The sequence below is a fragment of the Petaurus breviceps genome, unplaced genomic scaffold (assembly GCF_028583685.1).
Source record: "Petaurus breviceps papuanus isolate PSGF00001 unplaced genomic scaffold, PetGlider_PUasm1.0 208, whole genome shotgun sequence".
Lineage (NCBI taxonomy): Eukaryota > Metazoa > Chordata > Mammalia > Diprotodontia > Petauridae > Petaurus > Petaurus breviceps.
This window is the reverse complement of record NW_027185852.1, coordinates 13,693,506-13,714,344: the sequence shown is the minus strand read 5'-3', so window position 1 is coordinate 13,714,344 and position 20,839 is coordinate 13,693,506. Positions and strand designations below refer to the sequence as shown.

General features: G+C 40.7%; 1 protein-coding gene across 1 annotated transcript in view; it reads left to right on the top strand.

Moving 5' to 3' along the window:
* LOC138165280 (inaD-like protein) overlaps window positions 1-20,839 on the top strand; it is a 340,313-nt gene that overhangs the window by 37,431 nt on the left and 282,043 nt on the right. Inside the window, exons 10-14 of the mRNA XM_069093439.1 lie at window positions 1,696-1,787; window positions 2,817-2,958; window positions 6,178-6,318; window positions 14,360-14,436; window positions 16,904-16,960. Coding sequence (XP_068949540.1) covers window positions 1,696-1,787; window positions 2,817-2,958; window positions 6,178-6,318; window positions 14,360-14,436; window positions 16,904-16,960 — 509 coding nt within the window. The remainder of the gene's footprint in view (window positions 1-1,695; window positions 1,788-2,816; window positions 2,959-6,177; window positions 6,319-14,359; window positions 14,437-16,903; window positions 16,961-20,839) is intronic.

The window sequence follows — 20,839 nt, the reverse complement described above, 5'->3', positions numbered from 1 at the left end:
ATAATTAGTATTTATTAAATATAAGCATGGCATGGTCAGACATACCCTTTAGTAAAGTCACTTTAATGGCTAGGTAGAAGTCAACAGAATTTGAGCCAGGGACACCAGTAAGCCATTGAACCGTGATGGCCAGATGAGGAGAAGGGACGGGATAGGAGAGATGTGTGGGGGGCAAAATGACCAAACTTGGCACCTGATTACAGATGTGAGGTGAGTAAAAGGGTAGAGTCTGGGCTGCAGACTTTGGAGATGGGAAGGAGGGTGTTGTGTTCTTTTCAAGTAGAGAAGGTCAGAAGAAAGGTGGGTTTGGGGTGGGGAGAAGGGGGAATAATGAGTTTTCTTTTGAACATAGGGAAGTTGAGATGCCTTCAGGGAATCCTGGTTGGAATGCTTTTGTTTTGGGATTTGTTTTTTTTTTGTCTTTTTGAGGGGGGGAGTGTAGGGCAACTGGGGTTTAAGTGACTTGCCCAAGGTCACATGGCTAGTAAGTGTTAAGTGTCTGAGGCAGGATTTGAACTTAGGTTCTCCTGACTCCAGGGTCCGTGTTCTCTTCATTGCGCCACCTAGCTGCCCCTGCTTGGAATGTTTAAGAGTCACTTGGGATGTGACCACTACTAACACTGCTACTCCTAGCTGGCTAGCATTTATGTAGTACTTTAAGGTGTACAAATTGCTGTATACACTTGATTGTCACAAAAACTCTACAACATAGGTACTATAATCATTACCATTTGACAGAGGAGGAACCTTAGGCAGACTGATGTTAAATGACTTGCCCAGGGTCACACATCTAGTTAGTGTGTGAGGCCGAATTCGAATACAGTCTTCTTGACTCCAGGTCCCTCATTCTGTCCTCCATATCCACTGTGCCACGTAGCTGCTTCAGATTTTGGATAGACCTCAGGAGATATTGGATGTATAAATTTGTGAGTCATCTGCATAGAGAAGAATAATTTACCCTGTGGGACCTGATGAAGCCATCAAGTGAGAAAGCGTAAGAGAAAAGAGTCCAACATAGGGCCCTGATGATGATTTAACAGAAGAGACTGAAAAGGAATCATTGTCTGTGTAGGAGGAGACCCTAGAAAGGTTGGTGCCTTCAAAATGTAGAGAGGAGAGAAGCTGGAAGGTGGGGTGATCAGAAATGGCCATGACTGCAGAAAGGTCAAGGAGAATCAAGCCTGAGAAAGGGCCATTCGATTTGACAATAAAGAGGTCATTCGTTGTAAGCTAGAAAAAAATCACTTTCATTTGAACGAAGAGGTTGGAAGTTGGATCTCTCTCATCAGTATACCCATAAAAGATGAGCTTGGGCCTGATGCTCAAGTTGATAACTGGCGGGTTATAGCCAGCTGCCTGACCCCCAGAAATAAAATGGATAAATAAATAAAATGAAATAAAATAGCAAAGCAGTTAATTCTTCTTTGAAACATGTTTTTTCATTGATTTTTTTTTTTTTGCTTTCACATCACTCTCAGTTCTAAATGCCAATCTCTCACCAATGGAACCTTCCATTGTCACAAAGAAGAAGGAAATTAGACCAGCCCATTGACTGTCACACTGGAAATGCTTGGGACATAGGTTCCATTGTCAGTCCTTCTTCACCTCCGTTACTTCATGCCCTGGAGATCAATATTTGGCAATCAAGCAGTAACTAGTGCTGTCTTTCTCTTTTACTTTCTTGTGCCCATTCAGGGGATGTCTCGGGGATTTATGTGAAAAACATAATACCAGGCAGTGCTGCAGATCATAATGGCCAAATTCATGCCAATGACAGGATAGTTGCTGTAAGTAACTGTATTTATTTTGAGCATTGGGTGAAATTTTTAAAAATTCTCTGTATTATAATACCTCTGTGGGGATGGCTTTTTAAGAGTGGGGAGGGAGGTTGGGTTGGGCATTCAATATATTCTGATTCTTTAAGTTCATCTAGTGAAAAAGCTCTTGGAGATCAGCTTTTTACAGGAAAAGATATAGGAAACTTCCCCCAAGTGAATGGCAGGAGGAAAATCTTATGTAGAAAAACTAAAAAAATTATTTTGGCTTAGTTTGGAGGATGTTAGGTAGGAGGTTTGATAATGCTGGTAGATCCCAGAGTCTACTGTGATGGGCTTCCATTACTACAATGGGGACTTGGGTTATTCTTTGTGAAACATACTTAGACAATAAAGGAATAACTAAGAAAGATTAAAGGACCCCCTTTGATGGAGACTTTTTATCAATCCAGTTTAATATCACACATGATTGAATTGTATTTCTGCTAGGAAATTGTTTGACAGATGGCTAGATGACTTCTTGAGAGTCTCTGAAGGCTGGCAGAGAGCTCTGGGACCTCAGGAATTTGGGGGGGGGGACAAGGATCTGATTGTTCCAGGATGGTTTCCAGCCTGGAATTGGGGAATTCCTTTTTTTTGTGTAATGCTCATTCTTTTTAGTACAAAGTGACCTGCCTCTTTCCCCCTAGTCCTGGGAGAACTGGAAAGAGGATCTAAGCCTCATTTCTAGTAGAGTTACACCTGAGAAGCTAAGGCTTCCCAATACCTTATTCATTAATGTAACTTTCTAAATAGCACCTACCTCTCAGAATTGTTGTGAGGATTAAATGGAATGGTATTTATCAAATGCTTAAAACAGTGCCTGATGCATTAGGAGTTAATAATTGCTTGTTTCCTTCCTTCCTTCCTTCCTTCCTTCCTTCCTTCCTTCCTTCCTTCCTTCCTTCCTTCCTTCCTTCCTTCCTTCCTTCCTTCTTTCCTTCCTTCATTCCTTCCTCCCTCCTTCCTCTCTTTCCTTTCCTTTTTTCCTTCATTCCCTAGGTGGATGGAATAGATATCCAGGGTTTTGCCAATCAGGATGTTATTGAGGTATTGCGCAAGGCAGGAGATACGGTGCACCTGACTCTAGTACGAACGAAGACATCTTCCTCACCTCTCCCTCTTGACAGATCTTTTGATGAAGGTAAATCCTTTTCATGCCTCCCCTTTCCATGAAACTTGTAATTCAAGTAGTTGTTGGATTTTTCTAGCATTTTTACCTCTCTCCAAATAGTCCTGTTTTATGAAATTTGGTGATAAACAAATTCACTCGAATTTAAGCTTTGTGAGTGTATACCAAGTCCTTTCCCCTCCCTGGGCTTCAATTTACTCATAAATTAAAAAGGTTGGGTGAGGGGAATGCTGAGAGTCTATGACCCCAAGATACCTGAGCAGCAGTAGAATGGTAGTCATTTGCTGCCCTTGAACAGCCTGTTATGATGATGCACCATTCTTGAGTGGGAAGACATTAGATCTCTGACATGTGGGCAATGCCAATTTCTTACTCCTTCAGATGGAAATGAGAATCAGTTCTCCAAGAAGCTTGTCGTTTTCAAAATATGTCTATTATTCACATTTGAATAATAAAGTGGTGGCACCTTTCATCTTTGGGTCTTGGCACTCGAGAAACCTTAAGTCTTCATATTATTTTGAAAGCCACATTTTATTCTAAAACCCCTATGGATTTAATCTTCTGATTGACTTTATAATGTCATGAGAAAGAATAGATCTGAAAAGTGAAAACCCAGTGTCTTTTCCCTGGCAGGACTTCTGTGATCCTAAATGGTGGCCATCAATTTATACCTCTTTCATTTCTTAATGTATTGACCTCAAAATGTGTCTATGAACAGAGGTTGAAAACCTAAGGAAATATCTTTCAGTACAGTAGTGATGACCTGAGTAGACTGTTCAGAGTCTAGTAATGTTGCAGCAGAATTTCTTCAGTAAGGCAGCCACAGGGAGAACATAGACCTGGAAACCTTTTCCGTCAACTGATGGTTATCTTTATCTAAATTGAAGCCCTCAATTTACCAGGAAAGTAATTTTGCTGTTAAAAATAGATGACCCATCAACTTCATTTTATGCTCCACATTTAAAACCGCCAAGATTGTTCAAGAGGGATAGTTATAAAAATGCAATATTGAGTTTAGGGAAGTTTAAGTCAATATTTATGTTAAATCTAATGGTTTTAACAGCTGATATGGGGCACTTGGCTCTAATTTGCTCTCTGTGGTAGAGTGTGTCAGTTTGATGAGCAGGAGCAATCTTTTATTAGGCAGATCTGCATTTTAAGGTTGTATGGGAAGGGGAATGGTGGTTAATGGATCAACGGTTAGACTTGGAGTCAGGAAGCCTTGGCTTTGAATAATAGCTCCAACTTTTAATAGCTGTGTGATCCTGGCCGAGTCCCTAGACCTCTGGGATCCTTAGCTTGCTCATCTGTAAAATGGGACCACTAATACTTCACTCTGTGCCTCTTGGTTGGGAGACTCATTCATTCAACAAGCATTTATTAATCGTCTGCTCTGTGCTGGGTGCTGGAGATACAAAGACATGAACAAGGACGGCCCCTTATCAGGCAGTGGATAGAGAGTAACCTAAAGGGCTACATCGCTGTCCTTATCATCCTGATTCCACAGGCCGTCTTTAAAGTCAGAACTGAGCCCTTCTCATTCAGGCTGGTTGTCATTTTTCATATTTGATGATTTACACAAAATGCCCTTCCCACTTCTCGCTTCCTCCACAAAGCATCTTAACCCTGCTCGATCTAGTTCAGAACTACTGGACATTTCCATCTGTTTCTTTATCTTCAAACTGATGGTGTTGGACCCTAGGACTTCTAAGGCCCTTTCCAGTTCTGATCCTAGGATCCCATGAACTTAGGTTCTCATGTCCACATAGTTCCCCCCCGCTTTTTTTTTTTTGTTGCTTTTTGGAGGGCAATTGGGGTTAAGTGACTTGCCCAAGGTCACACAGCTAGTTTTTGTGTTAAGTGTCTGAGGCCGGATTTGAACTTAGGTCCTCCTGACTCCAGGACCAGTGCTCTATTCACTGTGCCACCTAGCCACCCCTAGTTTCCCCTTTCTTGAATTTGAAACTCCTTTTGGTAGAATTGTGGATGATCCTGAGTTAGGGAGGTTATATTCTGTTGCTTTGTTCTGATACTCACAAGTATTTCTCCACGGAGAATTCCTGGAGGTGAAGGACCTTGGCTTTTGTTTCCTTGATGTCTGTCTCACCTCCTTCTATCCAAGGGCACAAGGCTCTATCAAGAGCGTAGAGAGTGCTGGACGGCAGAAGCAATATGAAGAGAGGGGCCCATAGAAGGAGAACTTGAAGTAGCAGGAGGAGTCTTGAAAACCCAAGTTCAGTCAGTCAGGAAAGATGAAATGCCCATCAAGGACCTTGCACATCAAGGGCTAGAAATACAAAGAAAGGCACAAAGTAGTTCATGCTCTAAAGGAGTTTACAGGCTTTCCTGCCTCAGCTATTCACTGGCTGTGTGACCCAGGACAAGTCACTTAAAAACAAACAAAAAAAAAGGTTCATTGCCTCAGTTTCCTCATCTGTAAAAATGGGGATAATAATAGCTCCTGCTTCCTAGAGTTGTTGTATCAAATGAATGAGCCTGTGTGAAGTGCTTTGTAAACCTTAAAGCACTATGTAAAGCTAGCTGATATTATTATGAGTACCTATTGAATGAATGGGAATATATTTAAATTTTTAAAATAATATTGAAGAATCCTTTAATTAGCAATTTTAAGACTAAGCATAAGGAGGCATTTTAAGACAGGTGGTTAAATCATAAATGGATGATATTTTAGATGAAGTAAATAATTGCTTTTCTTTGTGGAACACTCAGTATTTTACAAAGTGCTTCCATCTACCTTATCTCATTACATAATCCCCTTTCTGAAGGGCTTAGGAGAAGGCCATGAGACTGGAGAAAAGGACTAGATTGGTCTGGTAAAAAGAAAAAAGAGTACTGGATTCAGAATCAGTAATTTTTGGGGGGTGGAGCAGGGGGAGGCATTTGGGGTTAAGTGACCACTTAACTAAGGGTCATCCAGCTAATAAGTATCTCAGACCAGATTTGAACTCAGGTCTTCCTGACTCAAGGGTGGGTGTTCTGTTTACTGCATCACCTAACTACCCCTCAGAACCAATCAGTTCTTGATATCAGTCCTGATTCTTTCCCTGTGACCTTGAGTAAATCACTATTCTATTGTTTTCAGTTTCCCTCTTAGAAAATGAGTATTTGACTGGCTAATCCATAAGGTCCTTCTTGCTTGAAGGTCTATGGCATATAAACTCCAATTGGTGATTTCACGTGGCTGATTTGACGTTTTGGGGACTTTTGTAGCACCGCCCAAAACGCCAACTTTATTTTTAACTGGAGCTGTGGAGACTGAGACGAATTTGGATGATGAAGATGAAGCAAAGGAAGAGAAAGTGTATCGTTTGAAGGAGGAAGATGAGCAGAGGCCGCCATCGCAGACTTGTGGTAGGTCCTCGCTGTACGTGTCAGGCCCTTCTGTTTTCAGTAGCTTGGCATCAAGTCCTGCTTCTGTCACTGCCTCTCTGTGCTCTCATCCCACTTCCTCAGCCCTTTTCTTCCCCAATTCTGTAAAATCTGAAAACTTAGAGGCCAGGGGTCCTTCACCTTTCCCCTTCTGCAGTCTTATGAAGCCTGTGAAGACCTTCTCACAATCCTGTTTTTAAATGTATGAAAGAAAACATATAGAATTATAAAAGAAACAGGTTATATTAAAATAATTAGTATTAAATATTATATTCATGTTAAATATTATGTAATACACACACATTGTTATATATTATATTTCTAAATAAATATATATTATATATATATATATATAAAATATTGAAAACAGCTGCAAGTTCATTGACCCTAGATTAAGAACCCTGAGAATAGACTTCCAAGATTCCTTCTCACTCTAATTTCTGTGATTCTCTAAAGGTCTTCTTTGTCTCCTTTTTACTGCAGTCAATAAATATTTTTTTAAAACCCCTAATAAACTTTTAAAAATGTTAGGTCTCTCTCACACATGTGTACATACATGTGTGTATGCAGGTGTATATAGGCATGCATGTATATATACACATATACACACACACACACATATTTGTTTGTTGAAATACTGTGAAATACTTCTCCCTTGCTCTGTCTTCACTCTCTGATTTTTCTTACCGTTGAAGATTGTTGTTTTTCTGTGTGAAATGACGGGTATTTTAGGCAAATGCTTAACTCCGTCCCAACTATGGAACACCTTCAGCTTAACCACGCGGCTGGCGAGTGTGGGTTCTCTCATTGTGGATGGTTCACGTCTTCTGGGGGACTTTGATTCAGGTTCGATGTCAGGAAAACCTCGCTAACACGGTGCCATACCCACAAGTGGTATAGATTGCCTCAGCAATAATAATTAATGATGATACTGATAGTCGTAACACCAATGACAGTCATAAGAGCTAGCATTTGTCTAGTTCTGTGAGGTTTACAAAGTGTTTCCCACACATTTTTCTCATTTGATCTGAGAAGTGGATGCTATTCTCCCCATTTTCTAGATGAGGAAACTGAGCCTGAGGAGAGATCGTGATTTTTTCAGAAACACATAGCTGCTAAGTGTCAGTCCAGCATGCTATTCACTGCGCCACCTAGTGGCTTCTAGGTAGTAATGGGCTCCCTGTCATTGGATGGCTTCAAACAAAAGCAGAATGACTCCTTTGTCTGTGATGTTTTCAGGGGTCTGGCTTAGCCTGGATGGCCTCCAAGGTCACTTCCAATTCTGTATTTTGGTCTATATGTCCCTTTTCCCCCCATTATAATTTCCCTTTATTTTTCCATTAGTGGGGAGTTCGAATGGAGAAAAGAATTTCTTTTTTAAATTTTTTTTTTTTTTTTTTTTTTTTTGGAGGGCAGTTGGGGTTAAGTAACTTACCCAAGGTCACACGGCTAGTTTTTTTGTGTGTATGTGTTAACTGTCTGAAGCCAGATCTGAACTCAGGTCCTTCTGACTCTGGGGCCAGCACGCTACTCACTGCACCACCTAGCCGCCCTGAGAATAGAATTTCTAAGATAGATGCAGGAAAGAGTGGACAGGCTACCAGCCAATGCATTGCCCCTGGAGCCCATCAGAAAGAGGTATGTTTTGTGTGTTGGTCAGTGTCTGCTCTCATTCAATCACCAGAGGCAGGAGTCCCATGGATTGCTGGCCATCCATGGAACCATATAAAGGACAAAAGAAGTTGTCATTTGCTTCCTGATGTTGACATGTGCATCCTTACATACCTTTCCACCAATGCCTCTTTGTACCCATGACAGTCTTTCCCAAACTGGTTTGGAGCACTATGTTCTACAGGAAGCAAATAGGGATCCCATGAGGGAAATTGAAGGGTTTTTTTATTGCTATTTCCCCCACCTTGGAAATACATGGTGAGAAGTAATTGTTGTAGTGACTGGCCTTGGATCAGGGAGATTGAAGTTCAAGTCCAGCCTTAGATACCTATTGATTCTTTGAATGACCCTGGGCAAGTCATTTCTCCTCTGACTGCCCCCAGCAGCTCTCCTAAGATGAAGTTATAAATGAATTTACATCTGTAGCAATTGAGGGAGTGTTTACACCAGTCATTCCCAACATGGAAGAAGTCTGGGGTAAAAATATTAAAAATGAAATTAGGGATTTTCCAAATGCTTGTACAGGGGAGATTTGACAGGATGGATTTTGGTTAATTTCTTTTTTTTCCCCTCTAAAATTAGCCAGCCCCTTTTGATCCTGAGATTCCCAGCCTATGTCCTTTCTATCAATATTCCAATTCTAGAAGTGCTCTGTGTCTTAATCAGTTTGAGAAATGCTGGTCTGTGAGGAGGCTTCTACCTTTTGTATTTACTGTAAAAGTATAATGGGCTTTGACTTGTGTTTCTCAGAAATACCAAACTTAATGCTTTTTGAGATGTGAATGTCTAATTCCATTGGCTTTGTGGGTTTCCCACGGTCCATTTACAAAGGCAGGGTTTTGTTTTCTCAGGCAGATCTGTGTTCACACATTGTAAGGGAATAGGTCGGAATAGTTAAACTTCTCACACTTCTTAGAGAATCCAGCCCACCGCAGTTTTAGAATTCAAGGTTTTGTGGCCTTTTTATTCTTCTCCATTTTGCAGGTTTGCCAAAGATTTTCATTCTTGTGCCTGGCACGTAGTAGGCTTTTACTAGATATTTGTTGAATTGAACTGAAATGTCAGGGGAGTGATAGATGGGAATCTTGAATCTTGCCTGCCGCTATGAGCACTTACCGGGGTTGCATTTTTCCCCTCTTCATTAGATAAGAAGCAGAACATCAAAGAGTTACAGATTGGCAGCTGGAAGGGACCCTGAGAAATGGCAGGAATCTGGATCTCCCCTTTAGAGAGAGAATGATTGACGCCTAAGCATTTGGACAACGTCTATGCAGTCAAATTTTGTTCATCTGTTGTTGAATTTGGGCATATTAGAATCATGCATTTTTACAGGCCAGTTTGTTCAAAATCATTTTAGATAAACAGGGGCCCGGGGAGGTTCAGTGACTTGTCCACGGTCATACCAATGACCCCCTGAAAGTTCATCTTTGAGAAAACCTCATCATCCTGTGAGATCCCAACATCTTGGTACTCTACCTCATCTCTCCTCTCTGATTGGAGGGTGGAGGCAGGAACGTATAAGGATAAAGCTCAGCTCAGACATCTCTTTTCTCACCAGACTGCACTACTGTGGGACTTCTCTGATCAACTTCTCCACCTTGTCCCCATGTTGGGTAACTCACCCTCCCCCACCTTTTCATTCCTTTTGGGTGTTCTCCCATTAGATTGGCTGATTTTTTTTTTTAGTTTGCTGATATTTTGCACCCTGCAAATTATGATTTTTATTTTATTTTCTCCCATTAGACTGTAAGCTCCTTGAAGGTAGGGATGGAGCTTTTAAAAAAATTTTGTGTCCCACAGTACCTAGAATGTAGCAGGTCTTTAATAAATGTTCATTGACTGACAGATTGACACCAGTAACAAATGGAAGATCTAGCATTCAAGGTCCCTTGACTTGGAGGATAGCATTCTATCAATAGCACCACATTAAATCTATTCTTGGAGCTTGGAAGCTTCTGTGAGATAAAAAAAGGGAAGGGCCTACTATGTGCCAGGAAATGTGCTAAATGCTTTTGGAAATGTTGCCTCATTGTATCCTCACTACAACCCCATGAGGCAGGTGCTATCATTATCCCCATTTTATAGCAGAGGAAACTGAGGCAGACCAGAGGTTAAGTGACTTGTGCAGGATTCTCTGGGTTGCACAGGTGTGAGACTGGATGAACTCAGGTCTTCCTGACTCCCTCCACTGTACTTCCTAACTGCCTTCAAATTAATTAGATTCACATCTGTTTATTGTAACCTGTGTGCAAGGCACCGAGCACCTAGACTGGGAACTGAAAGACTAGAATGAAAGGAGTTTTGTCCTCCAGGACCTCAGTTCTGTTCTGTTGAATTACTTACTTTGTTCACCTCTTCCCCCATGTCTGCTTAAGGCTCGTCTGCCCAGCTTCATTATGTTGGTTTTTGGCATCCCAGCAATCTTCCTGTATTAGCATTGGTTCTGGACCAAAGAGTGGGGCAACTCTTTGAATCACAAATGCATAGCTACTATCCTTGCTTTAGCAGAGATTTGTACCAGAGCAGCTTTACTAAGGATGCTACTTTGCATCAGTCTGAGAATTAAGCTTTCCATTCCCAGTAGGGAAGGGATCGGAGGAAGGAGGGGACTAAAACTGAGGGAAGGGAAGGACAGCCCTACCTTGTAGATTCTGCCGAATCCATCTTCACCATCTGCCTCCAGGATCTTGTTGCTTGTAAATTATGATCATGTGGGAAGGATTGAGGATTTAATGGGGAAAAGCCCTCATACTGGAAGTTAGGAGACAGACCTAAGCTTGATTCCCAGCCTTGGTTCTTCCTTGACCCTCATTGCCTGGAATGCACTCCCTCCCTCCTTCCCTCTGCCTCTTCAAATGCCCTGCTTTCTTCAATGCCCATGTACCTGTTAGTGCACCTATCCTCAAACTTTTTGGTGTCAGGATCCCTTAAAAATAATTAAGAATTCCCCTCCCCCTAAAGCTTTTATTTATTAAAGGAGCCATTGCTGCCTGCTGGTCAGTTCCCTCTCCTTCCTGTTTAGGTTACGTTTTATGAACTCATCTGCTTCCCTGCTGTCCTGTCTCACCGTTCCAACAGGAGAGTGGAAACTCTTTGAGGGCACAGCATTTTGATCTCACTGTCCTTACAACCAAGCACGGCAGCTTGAATATTGCAGGTGTTTAACAAATACAGGGCATCCCAAAAGGGGATGTAGTTTTAAGCTGTTAAAACATAATAGCTAAAACCCTTTTGAGATGTCCTGTAATTTTAGAATGGTTTAGCTACCCGAGGCACCATTTTCTCTTGATAAACTAGGGATAATAATACTTGATCTGCACAGTGTTTTTGTGAGGAAAGTATTTTCTAAATGAAAGTTGATATAGAAGTATGACCTCTAGTTACCATTGTTAATATCCTATTGTATATTCACAATATGGTAGAAACAGTCCTGGTGCCATCGTCAGGGGACTTGGTTCAAGTATCGTTTCGTTTCTGACACTTCACACTTCTGCATTTGGACTTTCCATTGTAGGTACTCTCTGAGTTGCTATGGATGAAAAAGGGATCACCAAGCAATTATTCATTTGGCAGAGAGTCTGTCTGAGCCCCCTTAGGCTGGTGCTTGAGTGAGGGACATAGCCTCCATTGCTGGGTCTGTACCGAGTCGATCAACAAACATTAATTAAGTGATAGTCATGAATGAGTCAGCCATTGTGCTGGGCCCCGGACATACAAATATAATAGTTCCTATCCTCAAGGAGCTTACATTCTGTTCGTAACCTTTTCAGCTTAGTGGGCCTTATCTGAACATGTCACTGTACCTGCATAGGAACCAACAGTCTGCTCCCTCCCTGCCTCCATGAGACATCAGAGACAGATGGTATAATGGACAGCATATTGGACATGGTGTTAAGACCTGCCCTAGATAATTACCAACAAATCACTTAACTCTTATGTCATCTGCAAGATGAAAAGGTCAGCTTCATGAGCCTTTTGGAGACATTGCATCTGTAAATCTATGACCCTGTGATATCCTTGACCCTTGGAGAGGTCACTTTGTGGACTAGAGCTCCTGGAAGGAATGCCTCCATCTAACTCACATTAGGAGACACGACTCTTGTTGTCAGTTTAACAATGGATCATCTCTTAAGGATTCCTGAACTTCGTTCTCTGATGATTAAGGTGCAGCCCCTAATGGAATTTTGTAGGCATCTGAAATGAGCTGTCTCTGCTTGAGGACCAAAGACCCTGGGGATGTGGAAGGCCAGATTCAGATTTTGGCCAGATGGCTTGTGTCGACTGCCATTAATCTTTCTCTGATTTATCCAATCTTGTGACAAAATATTGAGAGGCTTTTGTATTTCTTATTTTCTTTTTTTAAAGGGAGGAGAGAGTTTGTTTTTTAGAGCTCTGTCCAGGGACCTGGGAACATTAGGCTCTTACCTGTTTGGTGCTGCTCAGGCTGGAGACTAATACTTGGGCTGTGCTGGGAGTGAGGTCACCCAGAGGGTAGGCTAGATGACATAATGTGATCGCCTCACTTTGCAGGGTGATGGTTGAAAAGATAGACAGGTCAAGGTAGCTGTACTCCCTTCAAAGACTGGCTCAGAACCAGACCTTCTCCAGGAGCTCATGTTACTGACTGCCCTCATTAAACCAGACAAGCCTCCATCCCTGCCAAGTGTGGAAAGAAGACTGAGTCCCAGCCCACAAGGCTACATGCTCAGGAGAAGAGACATTTCCCAGTAAGGGCAGGATCCTCCAGCAGAGTGGAAGATATCACCTGAGGTGGCTAGGTTTGGCATTGGTTAGAGTGTGCAACTTGGAGGCAAGAAGACCTGAGTTCAAATTCCACTTCAGATCCTTATGAACTGTGTGACCCTAGGCAAGTGTAATGTTAATGTTTAAGATCTTCCCCACCTCAGGTGGGGTCCGTTAAAGGAAGCTTGCTTGTAGGAAGACTTTCACACCTTTTGCTAATTTCTAATTAGGCACTGAGAAAAGAGGGGTGTGATGCTTTGGGGGTTTGCTTATGAGAAGGGTCTAGGGATTTCCTGGTCAAGACTCTGAGTGGCCTTATGTTCAGAGCTCCCCACCTGCTCATATGTAAAGGCTCTCTCCATCCAGGGATGTATGTAGAGTGTACAGTTGATTCAGGCAATCAGAGCCCTTGTCTGTTGGTCTTTATTTCTCTGCTTGTATTTTCTCTGTCATTCAGGGTGCTGACTTTTCCTCCGAACTAGTGAATGTAATTTAAAAAGATTGTTGACCCCTTCAACAGCTGTCTTTCCTAGTAAAGCAGATCTAAGAACCTTTGCCAGCAGCCATCCTGGGGATGCCAGTGTGGTTGCTGCTACACGAAGACAATACAACCTAACAATCTTTTGTTAAGCAGCCACTGTGGTGCCAAAGATAAAAATGGAGAGAGTTGGCTCTGTTCTCAAAGAGCTTCTATTCTACAGGATTACATTCTGGGGACTAGAGGGGAAGGGAAGTTCAGACTCGGGATTGATTTCACCAGGGTGAGGACTTCCTGGTGTGGAAACTTTCCTCCACTGATGCAGATCAACAAGACATCTGTCAATTTTTGTGATTCCTTGCTGGAGTACTGAGAGAGTCAGGGACTTGCCCAAGGTCACACAGCCAGTTCATTAGAGAGAGTACTTTAATTTCTGTGTGTTTTTGACTCCCAAGTTGGCAATTTAGCCCATGCTGCTGGGGGTGTGTGTTGAGGAGGGTGGGCTTGGGTGATACTTGGAGAGGAGGGACAGACAGATAATTAAAGGGTTGAGGAAGGGGCCTGTGAGTAAAACCTTGAAGAAAGCTCCAGATTCTTAGAGGTGGAGGTGATGAAGTGGGGGAGGGAGGTAGCCAGCAAACAAAGCAACATCATGGGTGTTTAGTTATAACCAGAAGTTTTGTTTTTGTCTTCATGTATATATCCTCCTTTTTCCTTACCTTTAAGATCCTCCATCAAAGATATGAGAAAACTCCCCAAACTAATGCAGGCAAGCCCCCTCTCCACAACTCATGGGCTTACTGAGTTGATCAGGGCACTGCACAGTTAGAGGACTAGACTAGGGTCACACAGCCAAGATATGTCAGAGGCAAGACTTCAACCCAAGCCCTCCAGATTCCCTCACTCAAGCAGAAATGGGAGTGGCAGGTGGGCTGGAAAGAGAATATTCCTTTGCTCAGAGCTGGCGTTGGCCTCATTCCCTAAATTCACCTCCAACTTAAGTTGCCCACTCAGCTGGAATTTGATGTGCTTTCCTTGTCCTCCATTTTTTTCTGTTTCTCCCTTTAGTCTCTGTTTTTACTGGAAAATGCTGATGTTTTCTGTTCTCAGCTCCATATTTTTTACATCTAGATACAATTCCTGGCTCCCTGGAAAATGAACTGAAATCCAAGTGGGAAAACCTGTTGGGCCCTGATTATGAAGTAATGGTATGTTATTATCCTTCGATAAAATGTACTCACGTCTGGCTTAATGTGAGGCTCATAACATAGTAATTAGAAGAAACAAGCACTTCTGGGAATGGCTTCTCCCCCCTCCTACCTCGCCCCCCCCCCAACTCCTTTCCTTGTATTGGAAATAACTGATTGGGAAAATCACAGTAGTTTGAGATATAAGAACCGTTAGGGATGAAAAAAGATACCCAACTGCGAGTCCCAATGGTTTACTTCATGTTGGAACGATTTAAGGCAGTCAGGGAACAGCGAGAGGTGGGGGGGGATGCTTGCCTTTAAATTTATCACATTCATCAGCTACTTAGAGCGACTGGCATTTTGATGATTGCCTTTGTGATCTGTTTGTTTTATGGGCCGCCAGTGCAGCTCGGGATGTTAGTCCCGTGTTTCACCCAGAATCTCAGACTTTTATGAGAAGAGTGAAGGAGTGATGATGGAACAAGGTTGGGGGATGGGGTTGAGGGAGGGGGGGCATTTAAGTTAGCTTGGAGCCCCTTGAATTTCCTTTCACGTGTTATTATAATCAAGGAAAGGATTTCTCTGAGAATCTTTATGAAAGAGGAGAGTTTGACATTTAGAAAGACTTAAGCTTGCCTTACAAATGCTTTTTGTGGTGAAAAAAAAAATTCCCCTGGAAACTTTACTTATTTTTCCTTTCATATGTTTACACTTAAGCTAATAGTGATAGAATGTTACAATATATAATAATGTTATACTGTTGTAACATTAATATATTTCATTGTAGCATTAATAAAATAATGATATTTTGTTAAAGTGTAGAATAATCACGATCACTTGTGCTGATAGACTTTTGCTAGACTATAAAATGATGGTGATAACTACCATTTATATAGTACCTACTATGAACCACACACTGCGCTAAACGATTCACAGTTGTTCTCTCATTTGATCTTCACAACAACCCTCTGTGGTAGGTACTATTATTCTCATTTTACAGTTGAAGAAACTGAAGCAGGCAGAGGTTGAGGGGCTTGCCCAGGGTCACACAGCTAGTAAGTGTTTGGGGCTGGAGTTGAACTCAGGTTACCCTGACTCCAGGCTCAGTCCTTTGTGCCCTGTGTCATCACCCAGGTACATTGTTTTTGTTGTTATATTATTTTTAAAAGCTAGCCTTTATATGATGCTGTAAGGTATATACAGTGTTCTGCCTGTATTATCTCATTGGAACCTCACAACAACCCTGGGAGGTAGATGCTATTTTTATCCCCATTTCATAGTTTAGGAAATGGAGGCAGAAGAAGGTTAAGTGACTTGCCTGGGAGCACATAGCTTGCAAGTGTCTGAAGCTGGATTTGCACTCTGGTCTTCTGCACTCCAGGTCTAATGTTCTTCCCCACAGACCACTGGTATCAGTGTCAGAGGGGATCACAGCTGGAAGTCTAGTTCAATCTGCTCACTTAAAGAGAGCTGTAACTAGGGCGAGCAATTAGTGATTTATCCCCGGGTGTCAGTTTTGGAGGGTGCTAACAATAGTTGCAGTCTCTTTGGTGGGTATAAATGGCAGAGTTTAGAGCAGGGGTGGGGAACCTGTGGCCTCAAGGCCACATGTGACCCTCTAGGTCTTCAAGTGTGGCCCTTTGACTGAATCCAAATAATTTAGTGACTTTTGGGGGGGGGGGGTAATTCTGAAGATATTGTGATTCTTAAAATACACATTTACACACACTTTCATTCACACATTCACACACACACTCAATCCACATGCACACACATGCACACACACCTTCCATTCAACTCTTAAGCAAGTTGGGAATCTGTAAGTAAATAAACCACTGGGAAATAAGCCTGGGACAGCAATTCAAGAGACAGACGTCCATGTCCTGGCTGTGCTACTAATTGGCTATTTGGTCTTGAGGGAAATTACTTTCCCTTTCTAGACGTCAGTTTTGTCTCATCTGTAAAATGAGAGGATTGTATTAGACAGAGGTCCTCAACCTTTTTTGTATCCTAGGCCCTTGGGCCCCTTTGTTAATTTGGTGATACCCATGAACTCTTTCTTAGAATCATGTTTTTAAATGCATGAAATTAAATAACAGTCTTAAGAAGGAAACATCATATTGAGATAACATCATTTTAAAAAGTTTTGGGACCCCAGGTCCCAGAGGATCTCTAAGGTATCTCCCAGCTCAAACGTTCTGTGGGCATTAAAAAACAACAAAACAAGAGGGAACTAGAAATCACTCTTGGGACACATTTGCTTTTTGCCATCCAATTCTCTTTGCTCTCAGCTCTGGCACTTGGGATACACGAGCCCTTTCAGAGAGACTGACCAGGTGTGAGTCAATTAAGCAGGTCAGATGGAGTCTTGAACACATGGAGGCTTCCCAGAATATTCGGTCAGATAGTTTGAGATAAGAGATGGTTGTGTTTTCTTTGGTTCTGTTCTAATCATTTAACATTTTTTAATTCTTAAATGCTCCAGGTTGTTGTTTTGGATACACAGATTGTTGATGATGCTGAGTTACAGAAATTTTCAAAGGTAAGCATTATTTGTAACATAAACCTTTAAAAAAATTGTTTCAAATCTTTTAAGCTGCCCCCAAAGTACTGAAAGAACCCCTGCTGATAAGGCTCCTTATTATGATATATTTCCTTATTCTAATTTTGTCCAGTCCTCTTCTTCCTGAATTACCTTCAATTTCATGTGTGTGCATCACACCTTATACCTACCTATTTCCATGTTGTCTTCCTCATTAGAGTGTCAGCTCCTTGAGGGCAGGGACTGTTGTGGCAATTCTTTCTATTCCAAGTGCTTAGTATAGGGCCTTGGTGTTTAATAGGTTGTTACTTTTTTTTTTTAAACAAATACTATGGATACCAGTTGTTTTTAAGTTAGCTATTCCTGGGTTATAGGTGTTCTCCTTTTCTCTAGAACTGAACCTTCTCTTGGAACAAAGTAAAACTTTTCAGCATCAACAACTAATAGAGTGACTTAATCTGATAGCATAGGAAACAATCCTCTGAAATAGTGCCCTACTTCTCTTCCTAAATAAAGGAGGTATGTTTAATTATTGGGTCTCTTGAAATCATATTTTTTTCTTTTAAAAATGTAACTAAAATTTTTAAAATTACTTTTTTTAATCATCGAAAATCTATCTTTCCTTTTATCTTCCCACTTCCCTTTTCCTACCATCCCCTGAGTAGGGAAAAAACCCAAACCCCTATTACAAATACATAAAGTCAAGTAAAACAGATAAAACACAGAAGGAACTGATTTAAATTTGTAAGAATGAGAGCCATTCCCCAATTGATAAATGGTCAAAAATTATGAAAAATCAGTTTTCAGAGAAAGAAATTCATGCAGTGAAAAGATATGCTCTGTCACTAATAATTAGAAATGTGATTTAAAAGAAGTGTGTTATTCCACACCTCACATGCATCAGATTGTGTCACCTTTCTGTCAGGGAGGAGGTGGAATGCTTCGTCACAAGTGCTCTGGAATCATGGTTGATCAGAGGGATAAAATCTTTGAAAGTTGTTTGTTTTTTACTGTGTTGTCACTATGTATAGTCTTCTCCTGGTCACTTCACTCTGCATCAGGTCACAAATCTTCCTAGGTTTTTCTGAAGAAGCATTCTTCATCATTTCACAATCATGGGCAGCCCTTTAGTCTCCAGATCTTTGTCCCTGCAAAAAGGGCTTCTGTAAGTGTTTTTGTACATGGGGGTCCTTTTCATCTCTCTTTTATCTTTGGCAGATATAGAACTAATAATGGTGTCACTGGGTCTAAAAGTAGGCATCATTTAATAAAGCATGGTTGTGCCAAAACATAGCAACGTATGTATTTTTCTGTTATTTCCTCCAACATTTGCCATTTACTGATTTTGTCACCTTTGCTGATCTGACTCACATAAAGTGGACCACATAAATTTCATTTCTGCTTATTAATTATTTGGAGCATTGTTTATATGGCTTTTGATTTTCCTCTAAAAATTTTCCTCTGGTTGTTTATATTCTTTGACCATTTATCAATTGGGGAATGGCTCTTATTCTTATAAATTCAGATCAGTTCCCTATATGTCTTAGAAAGAAGAAATTATTAAAGAAACTTGTTACAAAGATTGCCCCTTCCCCCCACCCCCTTCCCATTTAACTGCTTTACTTACGATTTTATCTGCATTGGTTTTATTTGTGAAAAATCTTAACTTAATGTAAGAAAAAAAAATTAACTCCTATGATCCTCTTTATCTTGTTTACTCATGAACTTCTCTTATCTGGGTAATTTCTTCATTACTCATCTAATTTGTTCTTGTCAGTTTTTACTTCTAAATCATGTACCCATTTGGAGCCTATCTTGATGTGTCATGTTGGTGTAGATCTAATTTCTGCCAGATTGCTTTCCAGTTTTCCAATAGTTATTATTTTCTTTTAAATATATAGAGTTATCTTCAATAGTTGGGATCTTTGTGATTATCAAATACCAGGCTACTATGCTTGTTTGCTTCTTTTATTGTATGCCTAATCTCTTCCCCTTATCATCCTCTCTAATTCTTGCACTGTACCAAATTGATCTGCTTATTACTGTTTTGTAGTATAATTTGTTTTGTTTTGTTTTGCTGGGGGGAAGGCAGGGCAATTGGGGTTAAGTGACTCGCCCAAGGTCACATGGCTAGTAAATGTCAAGTGTCTGAGACCAGATTTGAACTCAGGTCCTCTTCTAGTCACTGCACCACCTAGCTGCCCCTTTGCAGTATAAATTGAAATCTGGTATGTGTAGGTCCCCTTCCTTCCCACTTTATTTCATTCTGTTCTGCAGGATTATGGACTTTTTGTTCCTATAGATGAATTGTGGATCATATATGCATATTTTTTTGCAGTTAGACTTTGGCTTCATTTTTTATATTCTTTTCATTTACATTACCATAATCATTGTGCATTTTATGTTTCTGATCCTCCTTATTTCGCTTAACCACTTAACCACATCTTCCTCTATGTTTCTGAATTTCTCATGCTTGTCATTTCTTATATCTCAATAAAATTCATATTACTACATAATACTCATATACCACAATATGTTTTCAGCTATTCCCTAATTTATTTACCATTTTTCCAGATCATTATTCCTAGTTCTTTGTTCTTTATTATTTATAAATTATAAGCTCCTTGAGGGAAAGGGACTATTTTCTTTTTCTGTTCATATTTCAAGTACCTAGGACAATGTTTGGCCCATGGTAGGCATTAATAAATGTTTGTTGATTGATTAATTACAAAAAATGCTAGTATGATGATTTCAGTATACATCATAGATTTAGATGTCTCTATCTTTATAACGTACAGAAATATCTGCATGTATATTACCAAAAGAGTTATAATAGCAGTTTCTGTAGTAACAAATCAATACCTGTGTTTCATAAACACAGACACACACATGCACACATATTTAATATGTATGCCTTTCAAAGTCTTACCGTTAAGTGTTTGTTGAGATGCTAAGAGCAAATGTCAAAACAAAAGATTTTCAAAAAATAGGAACATTGAAGGTGAATGATATGGGAGCCTAGCTATGACTTCCAGAAACATGGGGGAACAGCTCAATTTTTGACTTTGATTACCTCACCTCCCCTACAGAGGTGGTGTCCTTGTTAGTTTTGATTTAGTTCTTTAAATTATTTTATTTGGCATCTAGTAGAAATGGGAAACCCAAGTTCCAAATATTTAAACTAATAAATCCATTGTGGACCAGATGTTGACATGCTAAAAGCCAGCCACAGTCTGAGTCATGGGGTTGGGTACACTTCTAAAAACTTAATTTGGTTGCCTTTGTAACTAGCAACCAAAAACAAGAGTTAAGCAGAGATTTTTCCTCTTGGTAATTTCAAATTAACCAGATTGTAGATGCTATGTCATTCTCTGTCACCAAAGAATCAGGGCCACAGGGATGGGAAAGCATTGGAAGAAACCCTCTAAGTTGGAAATTTTTATTTTACCACCATTGGGAGTAGCAAATGGAGACTTTGTTTTTTGCCAGTGTTTCAGAAACAAATCATATTATTATAATTCAGTGGAACTAATAGGTAGAACTGGGCTTAATCTCATGTGCATCCATGTGCATAGTGGAATGAACAATAGATATGGATATGGAAGACCTACGTATATGAGTTTTCCTAACCTGATGAGCCTTTCTAAAGGCCCAGTTTACTCATCTATTAAATGGCGATACTTGTGATGGCCTCAGAGGTATTTTTTTTCTAATTAACTTTTTATAATTTGTATCAAGCATTTAATTTTTTCTCTCTCACCTCATCCCCACACAACAAGGAAGGAAGGAAGGGAGGGAGGAAGGGAGGGAGGGAGGGAGGGAGGAAGGAAGGAAGGAAGGAAGGAAGGAAGGAAGGAAGGAAGGAAGGAAGGAAGGAAG